Source organism: Chenopodium album, chromosome 17 (assembly GCF_948465745.1).
Source record: "Chenopodium album chromosome 17, dcCheAlbu1.1, whole genome shotgun sequence".
Taxonomy (NCBI): Eukaryota; Viridiplantae; Streptophyta; class Magnoliopsida; order Caryophyllales; family Amaranthaceae; genus Chenopodium; species Chenopodium album.
This window is the reverse complement of record NC_137850.1, coordinates 47,046,956-47,069,218: the sequence shown is the minus strand read 5'-3', so window position 1 is coordinate 47,069,218 and position 22,263 is coordinate 47,046,956. Positions and strand designations below refer to the sequence as shown.

At 34.7% G+C, this 22,263-nt stretch overlaps 2 protein-coding genes across 4 annotated transcripts; one reads left to right on the top strand and one right to left on the bottom strand.

Annotated features, from left to right (window-relative positions):
- Positions 1-891: 891 nt before the first annotated feature.
- On the top strand, positions 892-4,699 carry LOC145589950 (AP-1 complex subunit sigma-2). Its single transcript, XM_081646667.1, has 7 exons — positions 892-1,047; positions 1,510-1,596; positions 1,696-1,787; positions 3,850-3,958; positions 4,057-4,092; positions 4,182-4,268; positions 4,345-4,699. Exons 1-7 carry the CDS (start codon positions 1,045-1,047, stop codon positions 4,414-4,416), a joined length of 486 nt encoding a protein of 161 aa, XP_081502793.1. The 5' UTR covers positions 892-1,044; the 3' UTR covers positions 4,417-4,699.
- A 406-nt stretch (positions 4,700-5,105) lies between these two features.
- Positions 5,106-21,343, bottom strand: LOC145589949 (phototropin-2-like). 3 transcript variants are annotated; one of them, XM_081646665.1, is made up of 24 exons: positions 21,212-21,343; positions 19,989-20,499; positions 18,822-19,004; positions 17,556-17,647; positions 17,180-17,453; positions 16,536-16,743; positions 16,266-16,336; positions 15,355-15,461; positions 15,158-15,207; positions 14,902-15,006; positions 14,002-14,061; positions 13,385-13,474; positions 13,184-13,260; positions 11,067-11,151; positions 10,145-10,225; positions 9,082-9,185; positions 8,677-8,726; positions 7,723-7,829; positions 7,506-7,625; positions 7,064-7,115; positions 6,658-6,770; positions 5,704-5,844; positions 5,462-5,597; positions 5,106-5,361 (listed from the first exon to the last, which is right to left on the bottom strand). In XM_081646665.1, the coding sequence occupies exons 2-23, from the start codon at positions 20,444-20,446 to the stop codon at positions 5,487-5,489; spliced, it is 2,739 nt and encodes a 912-aa protein (XP_081502791.1). In that variant the 5' UTR covers positions 20,447-20,499; positions 21,212-21,343; the 3' UTR covers positions 5,106-5,361; positions 5,462-5,486. The 3 variants fall into 3 exon arrangements, with proteins under 3 accessions (XP_081502791.1, XP_081502790.1, XP_081502792.1); XM_081646664.1 differs by having other exon boundaries at positions 5,484-5,597; XM_081646666.1 differs by lacking the exons at positions 5,106-5,361; positions 5,462-5,597; positions 7,064-7,115.
- Between the last annotated feature and the right edge of the window lie 920 nt (positions 21,344-22,263).

Below are 22,263 nucleotides of genomic sequence, written 5' to 3'. Positions count from 1 at the left end.
TCTTTTATTAATGTAATGTAAACTCTCACTATCAAGTGTGAATATGAGAAAATTCAAAAATTTAGGAAAGTAATTCTAACAATTAAAGTTTGCATGACTCTATACTTCACATTCATTTAGAATTAAGGGTACAATACCAAAAGAGACCCCTACTCCAAATCATCTCGTAATTAGGTCAATACAATTAGATGACATTGTATATATAGTCAATATCGCACTATAAGTTTCCAATTAATACATTAGCATAAATGCATTATTATACTGGCAAAAATCGATTCATATAGATTATACGGTATTCCTTTTTCATTGTTATTGCGTAAGAGCACACGTTCCCAATTGAGCTTGCTTAATAAAAAGAACTTAAAGGCCCCTGTTAGCCTAAATACAAATTAACATTCAGTCTAATACTCCTTCACCAAAACAAAACAAAAAAAAAAACACATACACACATTCAGTCTAATACGTGAGTATAAAAAAATTAAAGCACGAATTTTTTTGATTTAATATTAAATTACAACGTGTCAATAAAGTGCATTGACATCACATCATAATAGTGATGTTACGAAGTACTCCCTCCATTTTTAAATACTTGCTTCATTTCTTCATGTGCGGAGTTTTAGGAGAAATAATAAAATATAGAGATAGTGGGGTTAGTGGAAGGTAAATTGGAGGAGAGATAATATAAAAGTAATACAATTGAGTCCCACTAGTTGAAACAAATAAATTAAATATTATAAAAACTTTCCAAATGAAGAAATGAAACAAGTATTTAAAAACAGTCGCAAAAAAAAAATGGAGCAAATATTTGAAAATGGAGAGAGTAATTTCCTAATTGATAAGACCACTTTTAGAGACAATGCCATGAACTAACCCAACACATACAAACTTAACTCACTAATAACTTTAGAACCCCAATTCAATTGAATTGAGAAAGATCAGATTTATGACCCGACTGCACATTTGCCACCTCTGAAGCTCAGAACACTAGCTTCTCTCTCCTCTTCTTCCTCTTTCAACCGCTGCTTCCATCCATCATCTGGAACAATGGTACTTGTTCTTCTTCTCTCATTCTTTTTCGAGCGATTTTTATACTTTTGAATCGATTTATTCGATCTAATTCTCTGTGCTTGATTTATAGAATCGAAACTTAGAAACTATTTTGATCTTCTAATTGGGGTATTTTCTGTTGTTTTTCATGCTTCCTCATTGAAAGATTGCTCAATTGTGCTGTAATTTTGTCGAATTGTGATCAATGATAGTAGTTATTTTGCCCTAATTTCGCGATTTACTTTTGATCCTGATCATGTTCGTCAATTTTGCGGGATTGTTATCATCACATTGTTTAATGTAGTTGTTTTGATGGAAAAATGCTGATTTTTGACTCGTAATTGATAGATTTCAACCTAATTTTACGGATATGAGATTAATTGATTGATACATTGTGCAAAAAATTGGGTATATAGTATTGGTTTAATATGAAATGTTGAAATAATGAAATGTGATTTCCAGATTCAGTTCGTGGTTCTTATTAATCGACAAGGGAAAGTGAGGTTGACGAAATGGTATTCACCTTATGCTCAGAAGGAAAGAACAAAGGTGAAATTTCAATAATTTTGGTGGTTATACTAGTTTTTTTGCATAATTTAGTTTCATTTATTTGTTTTTTTGACGAGAAATTGCATTTTTTTTTTGAAGATTGTTCGCGAACTGAGTGGATTGGTTCTCTCTCGGGGTCCGAAGCTCTGTAACTTTGTAGATTGGAAAGGTTTAAAGGTCGTTTACAGAAGGTATTGTTTTTGTTTAGGTTTGGCCTTGCTTTCATTGAAATGATCATGCCATGTGGTGTACTATTCAATAATTTATGCTAAATGTGGGTTCAGTTTTGATCTAGTTATGATGTTTTCTATGCTAAAATTTATAAATGCAACGTCACCTGGTGAGATTCATTCGCAGTATTACCAAAATCAATTGATTAATTATGCTTGGCAGATATTACTACTGAGTCCTGACATGCAACATGCTGAAATTAATCATACTTGGCAATCTTTTATACGATATAACCATATTATGGTTGCTTAAGAGTCATAGAGTTGTTCTTGGTGGAGAGTTATAAAAGGGTGTAGGAATCAGTCATCTGTAAATTTGACTGGCATAAGTAATTAGAATTTTAGAACCAAGAATAACCATTTGGCCTATGAAAATAGGTGAAGCAGTGAGTATGTCCTCTAATTATTTGGGACTTAGTTATTTACTTCTTCTTTCAACAAGAAGGATCTGTTCTACCATGTTGGCCAGGAGATCAGGGTCAAAGATATGCTAACTTTTCATTCTGAACTGAATTTTTTCAGCCCTGCCAATCCTGCCATTTGATGCCTTTGTTTAAGCAGTTTCTTGCACATTATCTCTTGGGGATTCGTCCTTGTTAAGAGTCATTTGAAATTCTCTGCCTTATCTAAAAGCCTTCAATACCTTATCAAGCTCTCTTGAGTCATAATATAAAAGACAAGTCCCCCCTTTCTTTCTTCTACTCAAATTGCTACTGCTCTACTAATTTATTGTAAGGTGACTAGGAATTCAGAGCTTGCTGAAGGGACAGGTTTGTATTTTGGCTGTAGTGGCCTTTTCCTCACACTATTATGTGAATTGAAGAGCTTTTTAGAATTTAGTAGGATACTACTGTCAGCGACCTTTTCTTTTACGGAGTATTTTTTAATGGCTCCAGCAGCCTTTTATGCTATATTTCTAAGAATTTGGCTGCTGCTTTGTGAAAATACCTCCATCTTTGCAAATTGTAGTATCTTCCATCCGTTTGCTTACGCATTTTTAATACTTCCTCAGTTTTTTTTTTAGTTGCAACACTTTTATTCACGGTCTCCTAGGCATTTTTTGAAGATGAGAGAGATAGAGAGAAAAATAAAAGGGACCTATGTAGGCAGGAGAGAGATAGAGAGAGAAATGTCAAAAAATGAAAAGTGTTGCAACTTGCAAGTAATTAACAATTTCCGAAATAGGAAAGTATTGCAACTAAAAAGAAACAGAGGAAGTAAATTTTCTGCTGTAGTTGATGAATAAGCTTATGTGTTTTATATCGTCGAGTTGTTGCATCTTATCATACAAGATTTCATGTACCATACAGTTCTCTTGATCTCAAAATGAAGACATTTAATGTTTGGATTTTCAAAAAGTTGCTCGATATCTACCCACCCTTGGCATTATGCCATTTTATGTGACAAGATTTTTTTTTTTACAAAAAATAATTCTGCTTCTGATCAATCAATCAATCAACCAAAGCCTTAATCCCGAAGGTGGGGTCGGCTAACATGAACCAAATTTGATTATTCCGTGTAGTCATCAACATAAATCTTTCTCCTCCATCCCTTACGATCCAAAACTTCATCCTCACGTAAATCCATGCACTTCATATCCTTCCTCACTCCTTCCAACCAAGTCATTTTTGGTCTCCCTCTTCCTCGTTTAATCCCTCCATGGTCCCACTCTTCCACTCTTCGCACCGGTGCACCCTCGGGTCTCCGTCTTACATGTCCAAACCAACGCAGACGGTTTTCCCTTAATTTATCTGCAATGTCTGCCACACCTACTTTCTTGCGAAGACATTTAATGTTTGGATTTTCAAAAGTTGCTCGATATCTGCCCACCCTTGGCATTATGCCATTTTATGTGACAAGATTTTTTTTTTACAAAAAATAATTCTGCTTCTGATGAATCTTCTTATTTTGAACCTCATTCTGGTTTGATATTGTTTATGCTATTTTTGATGAATTTTTTCTTATTTCTGAGCCTCATAACCGATTCTGGACTCATGTTTTCTTACATTGATAATCCATGCAGGTATGCAAGTTTGTATTTCTGCATGTGCATTGATCAGAATGACAACGAACTAGAGGTTCTTGAAATTATCCATCACTTTGTTGAGATTCTGGACCGCTATTTTGGAAGTGTGAGTTATATGCCTTAACTGTTAGTAGCCCGCTGGTGGTTTCTTTTCTCATTTTGTTACGAGTTCTATGTCTAAAGAAGAATTAAACTCCTTTGCAGGTCTGTGAATTGGATTTGATCTTCAACTTTCACAAGGTAAGAGTATGCCTTGCGCAATATGACATTTCACAATCTTTTCTGTTAGAATTTTCTTTCTGATATGTTGTCTGGTATGGTTATGATAGGCATATTATATACTTGACGAGATTTTGATTGCTGGTGAGTTGCAAGAATCGAGCAAGAAAACAGTTGCCCGCCTGATTGCTGCACAGGTGCAATACCTACTTGAATGTTGTATGTACTCAATTGCTGTATGTGTCAGCTAACATTGAGGATATGGTTTTGTAGGATTCACTGGTCGAGGCTGCAAAAGAGCAAGAAAGCTCTATCAGTAATATAATTGCACAGGCCACAAAGTAGGCTGCTGTCACCAGCTGAGTTTCATATTCGATGATCACCTCTATTCCTGGCCAAATTCTAGTGAAGTTGTAATCAATTTTTTTTTTAATGAAAATATCTTTATTCTCCTTATAGTGTATTGTTGCAGTTTCCACAAGTACTACACTGTCTAGATGGTTCTCGTTATTAAATTTGTATCCATTGTATTTTGTTACTGTTTTAAATGTTCTTTTACAGGTGTTTTGTTACTGTATTGTTACATATGCCTGCAATAATAGAAGTATTATACTGAATTTTGTTGCAATTTTTTGTGCGCAATTTATCATCTATAATGTATTGCAGACTTCTCGATCTCAATTTTATGCTACGTAGTTATCTCTTCTTATCTTTGGACTTACCGCTGTGAGAGTATTGTTTCTGGCCTATGTTGGTGTGAAGTTTACTATGGAGTACTATGCAAACGATTGCAAAATCCCATAAGTATTTACTTTTCTAATTTTGTTTATTTTGTCACCAGTCTTACTAACATAAGTGGTGCATTATAACTTTATTAAAAATATTTATCGTGTTTTATTTGTTGTCTTGAAAACACGAATTCTAAAATGGAGAGATCAGATTCTGCTTAAGCAAAGCAAGCTTATGTTGTTCATAGACAAAAGTTAAGGCAAGCTTATTCAGCTAAACAAACTCTCATCTATCGTAAGCTTACATGCATGGAAGAGGAGCTCTTTGAGTTTCCAAAAAATTACAATGTTAGATTTTAGAATATACAAAAGCATCATACAGTCGTTCACTAGACATAAAAGCAACACTAAAAATATCCTACCTCGCGCTATTATGTACCTCTTCCTATTATCCTCTATGTACAAATCACAAAAATTATTGAATCACAAGATATCTTCTCCAGTGATGAGCCTCTCAGTTATGCATTGAAGTTTATAATTTGGTTTCTGCCAACTGATAATCCTGTATACATGTTGGAAACACATCAACTAAAATATTGAACAAGCTGTTAAATGAGCAATTACAGAAATGTCGAATGGTGTAATTTTAGTATGGTTATTACTTCACCCAAAAAAAAAGGAGACCTTTTAGAACAAGTCCATAGGAGAAGCAAGAACTCCATCGTCATCCCATCTGACTTCCTTCGCACCTGGATCTCTTTTAATCAATTGAAGAGGCACCTCCAGGGTCGGTGGGTCCTGTAAGCAATACATGAAATGTTATCACCACCTCTTTTCCATAGTTAAAGAGAGACAAGCTATAAAACTTTTGCAGAAAGTAGAAAGTGATGAGAGAAATGTTTACCATGCAACGAATCAGAGGCCAGTTTATTTCACGGAAAAAAGGATGCTCTTTTATTTCACTGGCACCTTCTTGAGATCCCAATCTCGTAGCAGGATCTCTGCTTAATAGCGCATAAATTAACTGTCTTGCTGCAAGACTCACCTGCAATATCCAGTTACACATGTTATCTGCAATGAGCATCAATTCCTCACAGAGGGCAATAGATGCAAAGCAACACCCCATTCAAATTTGTCTAAGTTTCAAATTAAGCAAATATATGATGGTTAATCAAACCATAGGTGAAAGAGCACCAGAAAAGAGCTTGAGTATCATTTAAACTAAAGGTACGTATCTTAAAATGTGAATTCTCTTCAAGTTGTTCTCCTGGGATGTTAAAGCAAGGGGGGAGTTATAAAAAAAAGCCTGCCCATGTTATCAAATGAATGTCCAAGTTGCTGTAATTATTTTAATAATTTAATTTGAGTATCAGAGACCTCACTTTAAAATTTTAATCACCATGGCCATTCTATGAAAAAAATGATAGTCTATGTCAGCTCAAACAAGCTCACAGGGCCTCTCAGCACTAATTACTGCATTAGCAAGAGGTTGCAGCAGCTTTCACCTACTATATACCATATAAGTAGTACAATATAAAACCTGAGTTTCTGCTATGGTGCTAGGCTACACCCACGTTGTCAGATTTTTGACCAAACAAATGATAGTCGAGGACAATACAGCAAATACTACATTATTGCACAATACTCCATTCCTAAAACAAGTTAGCATCTTCCTTTTGAAGATCAAAGTTTAACTTGACTGTAATTTTATACTATTATAAAATAAAACACTATCTTAAGAGGTCTTGTTATAATTGTATCAATGCGTATTTCAAAATAGATCTTTCAAAAATTGTATCAATAGAAAGACAGAGGTAAAATACATACACACATAATATTCAAGAACAGGAATTTTTACCGGAATGCTGCTTGGAAATGTGAGGTCTTTGTGCATGATGTTTGCAAATGTCTTTTGTCTGTTCTTACCCCGGAAAGGTGTACGTCCATAAAGCATCTCATACAACAAAATTCCTGGGGATAAGAGGAAAAAGCTTAAGCTCCATTTATTCACAAGCCTGCTGATATTCTCTTGTGATACATCAGGTAAGAAATAACAAAGGTATGTGAAACAATGGACCTCTACCATGTGAGAGTCACTTCAACCCCGCCCCCTCCTCAAACAAAATATTAAAAAATTAACAAAAAAAAAATATTGGAAGAGAGACTAAAAATTGCATTTTCAGAACTCCTCAAGAAAGCTTCGTGTGTCCACATAAGAAATAAGTGATATATTAAACAAAAATATTAGAGTTGAATATACTCACCTAGAGCCCACCAATCAATAGCACTAGTATGGCTTGCACCAGTAATAACTTCCTAAAATACAAAGACATGTAAGAGCTCCAATATGAAGAAGCAAGGTAATTGCCTATTAGAAGACTTAGAGACCTACGAGACATACTGATACAATTATATACACTTAAAACTTAGACAGCATGTATACTTGATAATTCAAGAAAATTAATGTAATTGAGCAAATTACATAGCATAAATAGGGATTAGGGACACAGTTACTTCATAGATTGTTAGGAAAAATAATTTAGGAAAACAGGTATATAGTCAATAATTTTATCAGGTTTTGGTAACAAAGTCAAGCAGTTACTGTTAGAGTGCTAGACAAGCTCTAAAATGCAATAATCAGGTTATATGAGGAATACTTGTTGAAATTAAAACATATAAAAGTTAACAGAAAAGAATAAAACATACAGGAGCAATGTACTCCTCAGTTCCGACAAAAGAATTAGATTGGGTAGCTGGCTCTGCTACAAAAGTCGGCGGTGGTTGACTTCGGGATCTTCTTTTCTTTGGTTGTGGAGGCTTTATTATCTGCCAAGATTAAAAAAAGAAAAAGGTTCACACAATATGAGAAATAGCTTAAGTGATGACATTAATAATAATTCAACTGATCTATGTCCACACATACATGAGGTCTGCAGGCTGTCAAGAATGAGAGGTCAAAGTCCGTTAAAACAAGATGCCCATTCTTCTGCAGTAGTATATTCTCAGGCTTCAGGTCACGATATATGATACCTACTCCACATCAATGTAAAAACTAGTTAGAAACAATGAATAATAAAAGGACAATATGACATAAGAAATTCAGCCATATGTAGCAACCAGATACAAATTGTGAGATTCATCTTATCATGCGAAGGAAAAAAAATAAACACACATCCACTACACTACGTAATTGGCACTACACTACGTCATTGGCATCTTAATTCTTATCTGAAATCGAAAATCTCCAGATTGTCGGTCATGATAGTCAACTAGTTAGGCACAAAGGAAGATTATCAAAGGATAGGATATGATCCAACTAAGTGGAATATATATGTGTACTCTAGGACAGACATCATTGCCAATACTAAGATAAAAGATATAGCACCAATCCGCTAATTTGAAAACCAGAGAGGTTTATTATAACTATTATACATACTAAAAACAGACGCGTGAGTTTGTCATGGATCAATAAAAAGATGCATATGGAAAGTCAATAACTACATGCACTTTCATATGTAGAATGTATTGTGACCATTGCATTGTCCATTGCTTGAAGCAAAAGGGAACCACAAAACCTAGCACAATTATGTATACACTTTAAAAAAAATTACACATCTTTAAAGAAAGTCATATAGGAAGAATAAGGGTTCACTTTGGAAACAGGAGAATTTTCTTGTAATTGGAATATTTTTCATTTTCTCTGATGCTTTATAGCATAATTAATTTATGTTCAACTATATTCAAGAAGTAATCATCATGGGGAAAAAAAAAAATTCAAGAAGTATTCTTAATATATTCTGAAAAAGAAAACCCCTAACACAATAGCTAAACTCTATCCAATGAGTACAAAAACAATATTGCAAATTGTCAAAAGTACCTAAACAATGAAGATACTCCAGTCCAATTACAACCTCAGCTGCGTAGAACCTGAAGATTAGGCATCAGTCAAAAGTCAATAGCAGAATCAACACAGACAAATAAAATTACAAAGATTGTGACTCAAAATGTAATTTTAGTTTTAAGTAAATAAAGCCATGGTTGCACCAAGTGATCAAACAGATTGTGAGCGAGTTTTTGCAAAGAAAGAAATTTGGTCTAATGACATTTTTGACAAAGCAAGAGGCTGAAGCACCTAGTTTAAAAACCATGATGATACAGATACATTTAGTAACCACAAGAAACAAATGGTGGGTTCCCTTATACAATGATACAGGGTACAAGACAGAGACAATGATGAGTAAATTAAGCAAGAAAACATAATGTGTTGGAGCCACCAACGCACCTAGCTGAATCCTCCTTGAAAATTTTCAATGGCTGCAAGTCAAGCAAAGCAAAAAGCTCTCCTCCAGGGCAGAAGTCGGTTATCAGACAAACATGTGTAGAAGTCTGAGAAAAAAAAAATACGTTAGTGAAACAAACACCATTGAGAAGATAACTACTGAGAAAACTAATAAAATGAAGATTCAGGAGTTAGGTATAGATTAGTAAATTATACAGTTCATAGTTTCACAAAGAAAGCAACAGCTTTATTTATATACATATATACAAGCAACTTCCAGCCCTCAGGTCAGCCTGATTTCAATGATGACCATCTAAGTATCTAACTACCAATTGGTTGTCATGGTAATTCCATCTCTTCCAATAATGCAAGTGCAACATGAACATTCTAGCTTTACTCATGGCATAACATAAAATTATTGTCTAGTACATCCACTTCAAAGCTTAAAATAGTCAAGAATATGCAGTTTGATAGAGGCTACTAAATAACTAATATCAAATTTCAGTGGAAATTTCAGTACTTGGTAGAATAAAGAGATACAAAATGGATACGGTAAAATTTGCTAAAATTAAAATAACTTTCCAGCTTTCACTTGTTACAAATATAATTAATAAATCACCTTCCATTGAATCCAGTAGAAACAGCAAAAATCCAAACACAAAATGCAGTAGGGAACATAGGAAGTCATTGAGATTCCATATAGCGTCGAGCTTTAACATTTTCTGTTTTCAAGTCTGAGACATGGGCATCATAATTTAAGATTTGGATAACATATAATCAGGAACTAAATGGATCCAAGAGGTTTATTGACAAGTTACAGTATATGGAAACAGTGAGCTCTATATACAAACTATTAGTAAACATTTTTAAAAAGCATAGTAAATACGAGCTTCAGGAAGCAGGAGATGCTCAAGAAACATGCATTTTCAGACCTAGGAAACAAGTTTGGTATATCATAGTAAATTTTTTGTATAATGCAAGTCTGGAGAATAGGATGAAGACCTATGTACTGAGAAGCTAGTGAAGGAAGAAAAAAAAAGTAATATAGAGGCAAGTATATCAAGACCTGAAAAGAAGCATATAGTGTAGGAAGGAAAGGATGATCCAGCATAGAAATTATTTCCCTTTCAACACAAGCACGATGCACCTGTAATCAAATAGCAAGTATTTCAGATCCTCTTCACAGGTATAGTAGATGTGTTATAACAGCGTAAAATTTATTCAACCAACATGTCTAGATATCTATCCTAACACAGTGGAAACAAGAAAAGGGAATCTCCTAAACCAGTTCAGGCATCACATACAGTCAATTAAATACAGGAACTCAAAGACTTGTACATTTTTCTTGACCAAGTTGCTACAAAAGCTTTTCTGAAGGCTTCCCAACTTCATGGAAGGGATCACATTCTCATTGTTCATAAGGTGCAACATACCAGAAAGAAGCACACTTTTCTAAAATTAAAAAATATTCCTCTTAATTCAAAGGCAGAGTGCTACAAAATTAATATGCAATGCAAAATGCCCACGAGAAAGAGGAAAATTGAGTAGTAATTATGAAGTCTAAAATACTATCAATACAAGGTTGATTTTTCATGCAATGCTAAATGCCCGCGAGAAAATAGAAAACTGAGAAGTAATTATGAAATCTAGAATACTATCAATATTAGGTTATTATTATTATTTTTTTTTTAATAATGCAGCTTCACTTGATATTTGAAATACAAGACAGAAACAAAAAGAGAAAAGTGGACCCAAAAAACACATGTATGGATCAAATCAGAGCAAAAGATACATGTCAAAGCGCAAGAACAGGACCCAGACCCCAAATTTCCAAAAAAACAACCAAACAGGTTAACAATATCAGGTTAGAAAGAAACAGCTAATTTGCAGCCAGGTAATGTGACATGAGCACAAGATATTGCAATTGCATTTAATTAAATATAAAAATGATAAAATTAGCCAAAACAATCATGTTATAAATGATTCACCTTATTACGGTTCAGCATCACAGCTTTATCCATTGCCTTCATTGCAAAGAGTTCTCCTGAACCTTTCAGCTCCACCAAATGAACACTGCAGCAAGTTAAAAAAAAAATAATGAAGACAGTAAACTAATTGGCATATAATTCTATTAGCATGCTAGGAAGAACGGGATCTGACAGTAATTACTACCTCCGTTACATATTAGTTGCAACTTTTGCCATTTAGGGGTGCTACACATTAGTTGCAACTTTCCATTTTTTTCCCTTTTTAGTAAGTTTTTTTTCAATAAAAGTACGAATATACCCTTACTAAAGAGTTCAAAACCACAATTAGCTACCCAAATCAGATTTCATTAAATTCCTAATATAACTTATTTAACATAATAATGTCACCCAATTAAATCAACAATCATCAAAAATCATTATTTCCCATTTCATCTCCTACGAAAAATCAGACACCCACCACCACCTTTACGGTCGCCGTTTCCAAATCAACCACTACCTTCAACGTCATCGTTTCCAGATCAAACACTAACTTCAACGTCGTCGAAGCTCATCACCACCGTCAAAGTCGCCTCCTCCTCCTCCTCCTCTTGTGTTCCTTTTTTTTTTTTTTTTTTTTGATAAAAGTTCATTCAGATCTGATAGTTTAAGGGGGTGGGTGGGCTAGTTTGGGGTGGATCGAGGCGGTTTATGGGTAAATTAGGGTGAGTGCGGGTGGTGTAGGTGTGGTTTAGGGTGAGTTTTGGGCCGATTTAGGTTGAATGTGAGTGGTTTTGGGGGTGAGTGAGGGTGGTTGTTCCGGGTAGTTATGGTGGTTCGAGCCAAGATGGAGTGGTTCGGGGTTGTTTGCGCTAAGAGAGGGTGATTTCGGGGTTGTTCAGGTGGAGAGCGAGTGGTTTCAAGATGGTTTGGGTTGAGATGGGGTGGATTCAGGATGGTTCAGATTGAGATATGGTGGTTTCAGGGTGGTTTGGGTTAAGATGGGGTGGTTTCAAGGTGCGAGGTGGGTGACTTCGGGATAACTACTGTTGGCCGACGGTGGTAGGACTGTTGCTGTTGGCCAACAGTGGTGGGACTGCTATTGTTGGTCGACGGTGATGGGACTGTTGTTGTTGTTTGACGGTGGTGGGGTGGGTGCTGTTGATGGTGGTTGGTAATTTATTAATTACCTTCACTTTCTCTCTCCTACCTTACTTAATTACCCATTCTTTATTTCATTAATCTACCATTATGAAATTTTGTCTTAAAATTCGTGTCAAGCTCAAAGTTGCAACTAATATGTAACGGAGGTAGTACAATAAACAAAATATAGAAGCAACAGAGCAACAAATTTTTATATTTGAAAAAGATTATTTGCCAGTCAACTAGTCAAGTAATGGTGAAACAAAAATGTATAGAGTATATAGCAGAATGAGTGAACTGATTCAAGAACATGACCAAATAGTAAAAATGGTAGCACAATAGCATGACTGCATGGGGTAAGTTCCTCTTCCAGAAAGTACCAAATTGAGTAGTTTGCTAAAATTTGACTCTTGGAATGTAGGAACTAAAGTTGGTTTTTGCAACCAAATTGTGATGATTTGATCCAATCAAGGTGTGAATTTTATGTTTTCAAAAGTTTCCTTGAGATGTTATGTACAATACCTGATATGACCTCTAATTGGTCATCATTTTGTCATTCACAGGCAAAATGGTGATGCTTGTTACCCTCTTTGGTCAAGACAGAGTCAAATTTCATCAATGAGGGCTAATTTGATCTATCTGAAGGTAGTGTAAACATGTTCATATAAAGTTTTAATATTTTTTTAAAAAAATTGTAGGACGAACTTGCCAAAAGTGCTACATGAAGGCAGTCGTTAATGGATTCTCCCATCAAAGAATTTGTTAATTTAAAACTATGTGGAAATTAAGATACGAGCCAAGCACTCTAGCAGTTTCCTACATGCAAAATGCAAGCAAGTGTAAACACATCAAACACCTGTTTCTGCTCAATGTCGCAAAAGAGATAATTAAACCAGTACTCACATCAATTTGAACAAAAGCAAAACTATTACAAGGAGCCTACTACTGCCAATAGTACAGGGGTGGAGGAAGCATTATAAAAATTAAAGCAGCAGTACCTTCCAGTATCACCACAACCCAATGGTTTTATGGGCTTAAAATGATCCAAACCAATTTTTTCACCACCAGCAGTAATCTAAAATGCCAAAGAGATTCAGCACAAAGCCTTAGTAACTAAAATATTTTAGAGGATACCAGTTAAAACAGAACAAATTTTTTTTTTGACCAAACATGACAACATATGTATGACCCTATCAAACCTTTTGGATTGCATCCCAAGTGGCGGAGCCCTTCTTATGGGGCTTTGGGTAAACAGGTTCAGAATGAATTGCCCACAGGTCTTCTGGCCTCTGGAAAATAAGTAATATCAAAAGGCTGCTTCAGCAACAAGTCAACATAAATTCTAAATTATGCAGCCAGATAATTTCTTTATCCGGGTATTGGTGATGCTCACAGAGATAACTAGCTAGGAATTGGTGAAACTACTTTGTTTGCCTCATAATTAACTTTGTACTTTGGATTGATATGCTCACAGAGATAACTAGCTAGGAATTGGTGAAACTACTTTGTTTGCCTCATAATTAACTTTGTACTTTGGATTGACATGAAGACTAAGATATTTTGTTAAAGTTAAATAAATAAAAAATGAAAGTAGAAAATGAAGGAAAACAAAAATTACGTGAAACTGTTGGAAATGAAAAGGATAAATAGTACAGAAATGTTAAAATAAGCGTGATAGGGATGTGTTAAGTTAATTTACAGGTATTATTGTTTGTCTAAAGTAACTTGTTAGAAAGCTAAATGCCAAAAATATGACTATGATCAGATAAGCTAGGAGTCCATAATCCTAAAATGCAGTACAAGAAAGGTACCTTACCAAATTGGCATCGGGAAGTTCTCGAACAGCTTCATCAACATTTTCTGCAGTAGCTTTGACCTGAAAGTAGAATGGGAAAGAAAAAACCGAGGCTCTCAAATGTTGTCGCAATAAAAAAATAAAAGACAGAAAAATAAGGAAATTTCAGCTATTTGAAACAGAGAATTATGAAAATTGTTAGTAAACTGACAACATACCAGCCAAACTACATGTATAATTGCCAAAATATTCTAACAAAACACAAAAACAAGAGAGAGAGGCCAAATACTTCATCAGGATCCCAAACATGACTACAGATGTACAGAATCACAAATTAAACATGAATGACCTAGAAAGAATCATTGTGAAACAGAAGAATATGCACAATACTCACAATAAAATTTCAGTTACAACAATACTCAATTTTTAATAAATGATGTCAATTACAAGTATGCATAGTTTGTGTGTGTGTGTTGGGGGGGGGGGGGGGGGGGGGGAGGGAGTATACACACACACACACATGTAGATCATCAGTAAGTACTTAACAGTTAGCCAGCCTATATATAGCTTTTTCTAATAACTGATGAGCCCAATGTGTGCTAAATTAGTATGTAACCATTAAAATGCCAAACTAAATTTCAATTAAATACCACAGTTCAGTGAAGCTGCAGCTTATATTTTTACAATACCAAAATGATAACATGCTTGGACATGGATGTGAGTATTAAACTCTGGCTTAGATCCAGAAGTGTAACATGGAAAAATTCAAATTCAAGATGAAGGGTGCAGGGCTAAAGAATTTAAGTGTCAAGTATTGATTTCATATCATGCCTGGACGTTGAGTGGGGGAGGGAGGGTTGAAATGAGTTCTGTAATTCTAGTGAGATTACAAGATATAGAGTGTTAGACCAAATAACATACCACTTTAGCACTTTGTTGTTCTGTTCTCTCTGACAGTCGGTTACGTAATGGTTCAACATGATCACTTCCATCTAATTGCACTCCTATAAAGTATTGCAACTCCCCCTAGACAGAAATACAAGAGAACATAAAACAATGAAATTGAGGAATAGATTTATGTTGCAACACTAACTCCCATATCCAAATGCATCTGACAGCTTTGGGTTTGTTTTAAGCCATAACTTGATTTAATGTGTCAAATACTAATCTTGTATACCTTCTGATCTCTCATGGGTTGCAAATGGAACAAGTTCCAAAACTTCTTCCCTGAAAACCGCAAGTCATACAGTTAACTAGCCAAAAAAATGAGAAATTCAAGCTCAATCCAAACAGTAGTAGATTGTCAATCAATGCTCATAACAGTTTTTATCTAATATGTTTCCAGCTGTTTACGTATCAAAGCTATATGCTTACCACTTTTAGTGTAATTTATTAATTGAACAGTGATATCCCGCTGCTCCTTGATAGCATCTCTTATTTTTTGGACAGTGGCCTGATCTGTCTCTGGTCCCTGAAGAAATCTACAAGTTTGATGAAGACATAGATGGAAGCAATATTAGTTGAAAATAACAAGGCAGAGAATAGCCTGCACTAAATCAGATATAAATAAAAGTTTTGAACTCTAACTTCCTTAACACTTAAGATTAGACACTACAAGGCAAACAATCAGTAAGTACTCGCACTAAAATGTGAAACATATTCATGTTAGAGACAAGAAAAATGGCAAACTGGAATGTATTCAATGTACAAAAAAAACATTACATCAAGTTCAAGCTCACTGATGAGCATTCAAATTAAGATACTGTAACACGCATCAACACTAATTTCAAGCTTAAATAGTTTACTGAACTGCAAATGCACTGGATGAAGTTCACACTAGACTTATTTATAGCTCCACGTGCATTAGTGCCCTAAATAAAAAAATGTTGATAATACATAATAATTCTGCATTTACAAGCATTGACACAATCATGTGGCTAACCTGTTTATGATCCATAGTGTTGGTTATGATTAAACATAGGGATAAACATGTGCCTCACTGCTCAAGTTGATTTGCTATAGGGATTCTTAATACAAATACACTGATATTGATATGCCAATCCCTAGTACTGAGTAAGATTTATAGTCACATGTTTCAGGTTCATAGCAGTGAAACCAGCGATTACCACACAAGTAAGTACAAGGCAGCCACTATCAGTTTAAGAGACTTAAGTGGTTATACGAAGAAGTCTTTAACCATAAAGAGCCAACAGTACATGCAATTCCCAGCGATAACCTCCTCATAGATGAGGAAAGATCATAAATAGGATATGAATAATTCATACCTACAGTTTCTTCCCAAAATTTCCTCTCGTGTAAACTCTGTCAATTCAAGAAAGCTATCAGATGCAAAAATCTGCAAAATGAAGCAGTGAGCTCGTGTCAGTTTCTGGAAAGCTAAGCAGCCTCAATTTTTACTTAAAGATAAAATAGCTTAATATCTGGAGGCTTAGGATTTAGGAACTCCAAGATAAGGATTAGAAGTATCGTAACTTATAGGTTAAGTGGATAAACTAATCAACAGCTAGAAATTTCTTCTGCAACAATAAACATACAATTGGATTATCTGGAAGCCTGGGATCAGTAATCACAAAATTCTTCTCAATACGCTCTAATGTTGTTGCTAAATCAATTCCTTGTCGTACGTCTCTTTCTCTTTCTGCACGCTCCCAGCTGTCAGGACGATCTATGTCTTTCGGTATAAGAAATTCTGGCTCAAGACTTGGTTGTCGTTCATGCTTTGCAGAGGACCTCCCTTTAAAACTGCAGACAAGCAAGAGTTTTGTGAAGCAATTTTTTTTATAGTGATGTGGATCTAAGTAGAGAAACAAAGAAGTAATATAGATAGGTCAACACTATCGCATGATTAAGGGTTCTCGACAATCACAACCAGCAAGATGAGCACAGATTCCAATAAGTATCTTTGGTTTTAACAAAATTGTCAAAATCTAATGAACAAGCACAGTGTTCATCTAGGAATTTGCTTGAACTAGGGATACTAATTAAACTGGGAATCCTACTTTGTCAAGCAAAATAAAAACATGCAAGCTGAATCTAGACTAAAATAGAAACTAAGTAAAAGAGAACAGCACAGCCAAAAACATGTCAAAAAGAAGGAAGAATTCCAAGCACATAGATTTTCTACTCTACCATAACACAATGACCTATAACATAATGAATTTCAAGTTATTAGACTCACCCCAATAAAGATATACGCGCAGATTTTCTAGAGCTCTTGTCAGAATCTTTACTAGATGCGTCAAGTTTAGGAGTCTCCCTACCAGGGGTTGACAGCCTACCAGGAGTTCCCACATTGTCAATTTCTGCAGATTTTGGCAGCATATAATCGAGATTGAATTTCCCTGCAACCTCCTGTTTTTCAGCATTGATGTTACTCACACTAAGAGATCGTGGTTGCTTCACAGTTTGAACAACCTCTATTATGGAACCCAATGCTGCTTCCTTCTGACGAGCTGATGCAATTGAAAGTAAAATTTGTCAATTGTCATGCATAACAAGACATGTACAAAATTAGAAAAGAACAAGGAAAACAACAATGATCTACAAATTCATACCATCATAGCGAATTAGTGACTTTGGCAAGCCATTAGGACGTAATGCCTTGTCATTTATTCCTTCGGTGAATTTACTGACCTCAACCTGCATTCTGTTGCAACAAAGTGAATTTCAGGTGAAGTCACAAATTGTATTTGGCATCAGCCCACATTAGAAAATGTACCTCTTGGAATTGCCACTAACTTGAACATATTCCTAGTCTGTAGCACATCTAGAAAGTTGGAAATGAAGCCAGAAAATGCACCCAAAACACATGATTTTATTAAAGTTCTCTTTGCTTTTTTTTTGTGAGAAAAATTTCTGATCTGTACTCCTTTTTCCATGCTCCTAAATTATTTTAAGACATTAATTATTTTTTTCTGTATTTTTGTATGCAACAATATGCTAGCATGTTTACGTCAATTCATAGTTTACGCATTCAACAAACATCCAAAATCCATCCTTTTACCAACATTCAAAACCACAAAAGTGACCAATACAAAACAAAATAACTCCTCTACTTTACCAGACATTTTGTCAATAACTACACTTTATGCATGTAGAACATTCACCTAAACTCAAATGCACATTACATTGAATTCCTTTTACTAACCAAACCAACTAGCACAAAGACAAGTCTTGAACTGCATTGCCTTTAATGACAATACTTTATGATAAACCCAACTTGAATCGATAAATTAAATCAACAGGGAGAGCCTCGAGTCACAACCATATAACAACACATAAGTAAAACCCCATTGTTCAGGTTTGATACACAATCTTATTATCTCCGTCAAATGTACCACTACCAGCCTGTTTGGTAAGTGGCAACAAATGTATGGTAATGGGAACGGATTAAAACTATAATGCAGCAAGGAAATCATCATTCTATTGTCCATCGTAGATGATAATGCAATCCCATCTCAAACTTGTGTTTTTCTTGATATTTCCATTAACATGTAATACCACCCCTCAAGCGATAATCATAATAGGCATCCACATTAGACTTTCCTTGCAAAATTTCATACATATTCATTCTCATTACCATCATTTATAACCCGATACCAAACCAGAAGCATTAACCAAGCACGGAAACCATTGCTAACAATTATAATAGCACAATTCACAACTAATCATTAATCAAAGCAAATGGCACTTGTAAATTAAGAACCCTAGACAAACCCCAATTCCAACCCACATCTAAGATTAAAGGACAGAATATACCCAATAATTTTAGAATGTACCCAATACATTTAGAGGGAGAAAGAAGAGAAGAGAGAAAGTACCCAATAAATTTGATGACACGACCCTTATCATCTCGAATAGGGGTAATGGTAAGAAGGTTCCAGAAAGGGGTGCCATCCTTCTTGTAATTCAACAATCTGCCGCAATAACTGGTCCCCTTTTTGACCGCCTGTCTTATCTTCTCCACCTCGTTCTGGTCTGTTTCTGGCCCCTGCAAAAATCGGCTGCAACCAAATACATAATATATGAATTAACCGCCATTGTTGAAGCTTCAAAGCTTTGTTTATTAAGCAGGAGGAGAGAGAAAGAGAGCAAATTGCAGGGAAAATTAAAGGAAGGAAACTAACTGGTGTTTCCATGAAAATTGCAGGAAGTTTTTGGGAGGAGATCACTTTGAGTATGAGTGGGAGTGGCAATTGGAAAGTAAAAAGGACTCGCACCTCATGCTCCCACATCGGTCATATTGGGGGGTATTGTGGGGTTTATTTAAGTTTATTGGGCATTTTTCATCCTCCTTCCCTTTAAGCTAGTTTTAGGTGTATCATATTCGGTACTCCGTAGTTTGAATTAGTTTTGGTTCGGGTTAATTTGATTTGATTTTGCTCAAAATAGATGAATAATGTCATTGAATTAGGGCACCCACTATTGAGTCTGAGTTGAATGTTGGTTTATGCAATTTTAAACACAAATGACTTGTATAAATTTAATTATTTTCGACATTAGACATTTGGTTACTTTTACATCGGAATTCAAGTAAAAAAAAAAAAAGTAATTTTAAAATTGTAATAAATAGATTTGACTTGTTAATCTTACGTATCACCTTTCTTTGACCACATTTGTAACATTTTTGTTATTTTTGTTTAAGGAAGAGAGAAAACATTAGGAGATTCTTCTCACAAGGAATTACTAATCTGGAGATATTAATATACTATCTGAATATCAATTTTTTTATTTCTTTTTTTTTTTACACTTGTAAATTTTAATTATAACAATGACTGAGATTGAAATCATGAATAAAGAGAAAGTGAGCGATTAGGGAGAAAAAATAGTTATGATTCTTATGAATGACACTTGCGAAAGCTGTGACATGGTCATTGTCGCCTAATGTACATTTACCTCTACTCTAGGGAAAGAAACTCAACAAATAAACTAAAACAAGAATAAGATTGTGGTACATAATAAAAGAAAATACACATAAAAAAGCTTACCAATTGCGTCCAACAACTTCCTTAGAAGAGTAGCCAGTCATAGTGAAGAATCCACTACTAGCATACATAATAGGACATTCAGGTTTAGTAGCATCTGAAACCACAAAAGTCTGCTGCAAATTAGCTAATGCATCCTTCAACTCTTGTGACGCTCTAGGAAGATGTTCTGATGTGTTAGAATTATTTGACTCCTCTGAGATCCTCCTTGACTCCTTCTCGTACGAGTTTTTGCCTTGATTATTGTCCCCTGACATTCGAATCACGACATTCGAGGTTGATGGGGCTGATTCTCCCCCGTTTACTGGTACCACTGCTAGCCCCCATTCTGCTGCCCTCTCAGCCATACCAGCTTCATCATTCACTATCTCGGTATTTTTGGACACCTTATTAGAGGTCTTGTTTGCATCAAATGCCATCCACTTATTAGATGTCATACCATTGCTACTTGATGCCTCCATTTTTTTAGTAATTGAACATGTATAGCTACTTGAAGATGATTGTATTCCCCTGACTGAAACGGAAAAATTCTTGTAAGGCTTAACAATTTTCGAGCCCTTATTTAGACTTTTATTTAAAGACGGGGAAATTAAAACTTGTACTTATTTTGTAATAAGAATATACTCCCCCATTCTAGTATGAACATAACATAAGATATTGACACGAAGATTTTATAGATAGAAAACGTAGTAGATAGTTATTGGAAGCAGATAACAAAAGGCATTCCTTAGCTAATCGATCAGGAATTAACTACATACAATAGTAAATTAGTAACTATAACTAGTATCAAAAGCATAAAGCTAAGGTTTCCATATAAAGGTATATTCATTGATGATTGACAAACTTTTCAAATGTGAAAGTTATCTTAGCCTTAGTGCCTAAAAAGTAAAAATGGTCTACTTCCTTAGCTATTCCCTATGATACGTTCATTTAATCAACAACTTTTAGTTCTATTTTCAGAATTACCAAATCAAAAGTTAGCACATGACCAAAAACAAACCACTAATCGTTCACAATTATATTCCGTAATAAGACTGGTAACAATGATATAGATATAGCATACCTGCATGTATAATAAAAATAAGAACTTAACCACATGATGTTCTAATTTGCAATAATATCATCATCGTCTAACTAAATACTCGGTTTATGCTATAAGCGCGTCCACTTGGCAATTATCCATTGAGGTATTTTGAATTACGAGAGATAAGTAAAGAAAAGAATACCTGGAAAGAGGAGAGGAGAGGAGAGCAAATGAAGTGCTGCAATTCACATGAGAAAGCAAACGTGTGTGTGTGAGCAGTAGTAGGAAAGGCTAAGCTTTTACTAGTAACAAAGATTATATGATAATTATTTTTATTTTTTACAAAAATGAAAAGAAAAAAAAGATGATATGATAATGTTAGTTGGACCCCTTTTTTTTGTTTGAAAATAAATAGCTACCTAACATTGATTTGTCGATAAATCATAACCATCAATTTCTTCTATTTTTTGGGACGGTTTTACGTGGAGGCCGTCCATAACATTATTTCTTTCTTCCTCTTTTAATTCTTCAGTTTTCTTCGTTGTCAATAATTAATGCTAAAAATATGACTCTTTTTTGTTATTATAGACTTGTCTGAAAATCTTTATTGCTGCCTAAGAAAAATCTGTATGTCAGTTTTTATAATGAAGTTTTTTTTTTTTGAAGGGGTTTTATTAATGAAGTTAAATAAATAATAAGATTAGAAGTATATGACTATATGGTTAGAAATTAATCATGCAATTAATGTACTTATTCATCGGTATATGTACTCGTAGTATATATATATAGATATAGCCATAGAGGAAGTATACGACTATACGAGATGTACTATCGTGTGAACATCAACTGATAATTTTTGTTTGGGTGCATAAAGAGAGGCAGAAAGCCCCGGGAAAAAAAATAGAAACTAAAAAACTAAGCAGGAATTAAACGTGGCAAAGCCACCCCAACTATGTCGTCATGTAAAATTCGACCTAATTCAATAGGCAGGAATTGAATCAACTCTATTTGGTTGTTCTGAACGACACCTTGGTTTGCTAGCCAATCCGCAGCTCTATTCGCTTCTCGATATACGTGATGAACCTCTACTTGCCATAAAACTGCCTCTAAAAGCTTCTTACAATTACAAAATAAACTGATAATTATAAAATAAAAAATAAATCATATGAATACGGATCTGAGTACTATACTTAGTGCTTTGGAATTGACTTATGTGAGAGAGTTCTCTAATGTCTCCTTTCCTAGTCTTATCCT

Excerpts from the sequence above, each read along its gene's own strand:
- LOC145589950 (XM_081646667.1), top strand. Across the intron at positions 1,597-1,695 it reads CTCAGAAGGAAAGAACAAAG|ATTGTTCGCGAACTGAGTGG; the intron begins GTGAAATTTCAA and ends TTTTTTTTGAAG. Across the intron at positions 3,959-4,056 it reads TGGACCGCTATTTTGGAAGT|GTCTGTGAATTGGATTTGAT; the intron begins GTGAGTTATATG and ends ACTCCTTTGCAG.
- LOC145589949 (XM_081646665.1), bottom strand. The coding sequence starts at position 20,446 with ATGGAGGCATCAAGTAGCAATGGTATGACATCTAATAAGTGGATGGCA. Across the intron at positions 19,005-19,988 it reads GAAGTTGTTGGACGCAATTG|CCGATTTTTGCAGGGGCCAG; the intron begins GTAAGCTTTTTT and ends ATTTGGTTGCAG. Across the intron at positions 7,626-7,722 it reads TGACAGCCTGCAGACCTCAT|ATAATAAAGCCTCCACAACC; the intron begins GTATGTGTGGAC and ends TAATCTTGGCAG.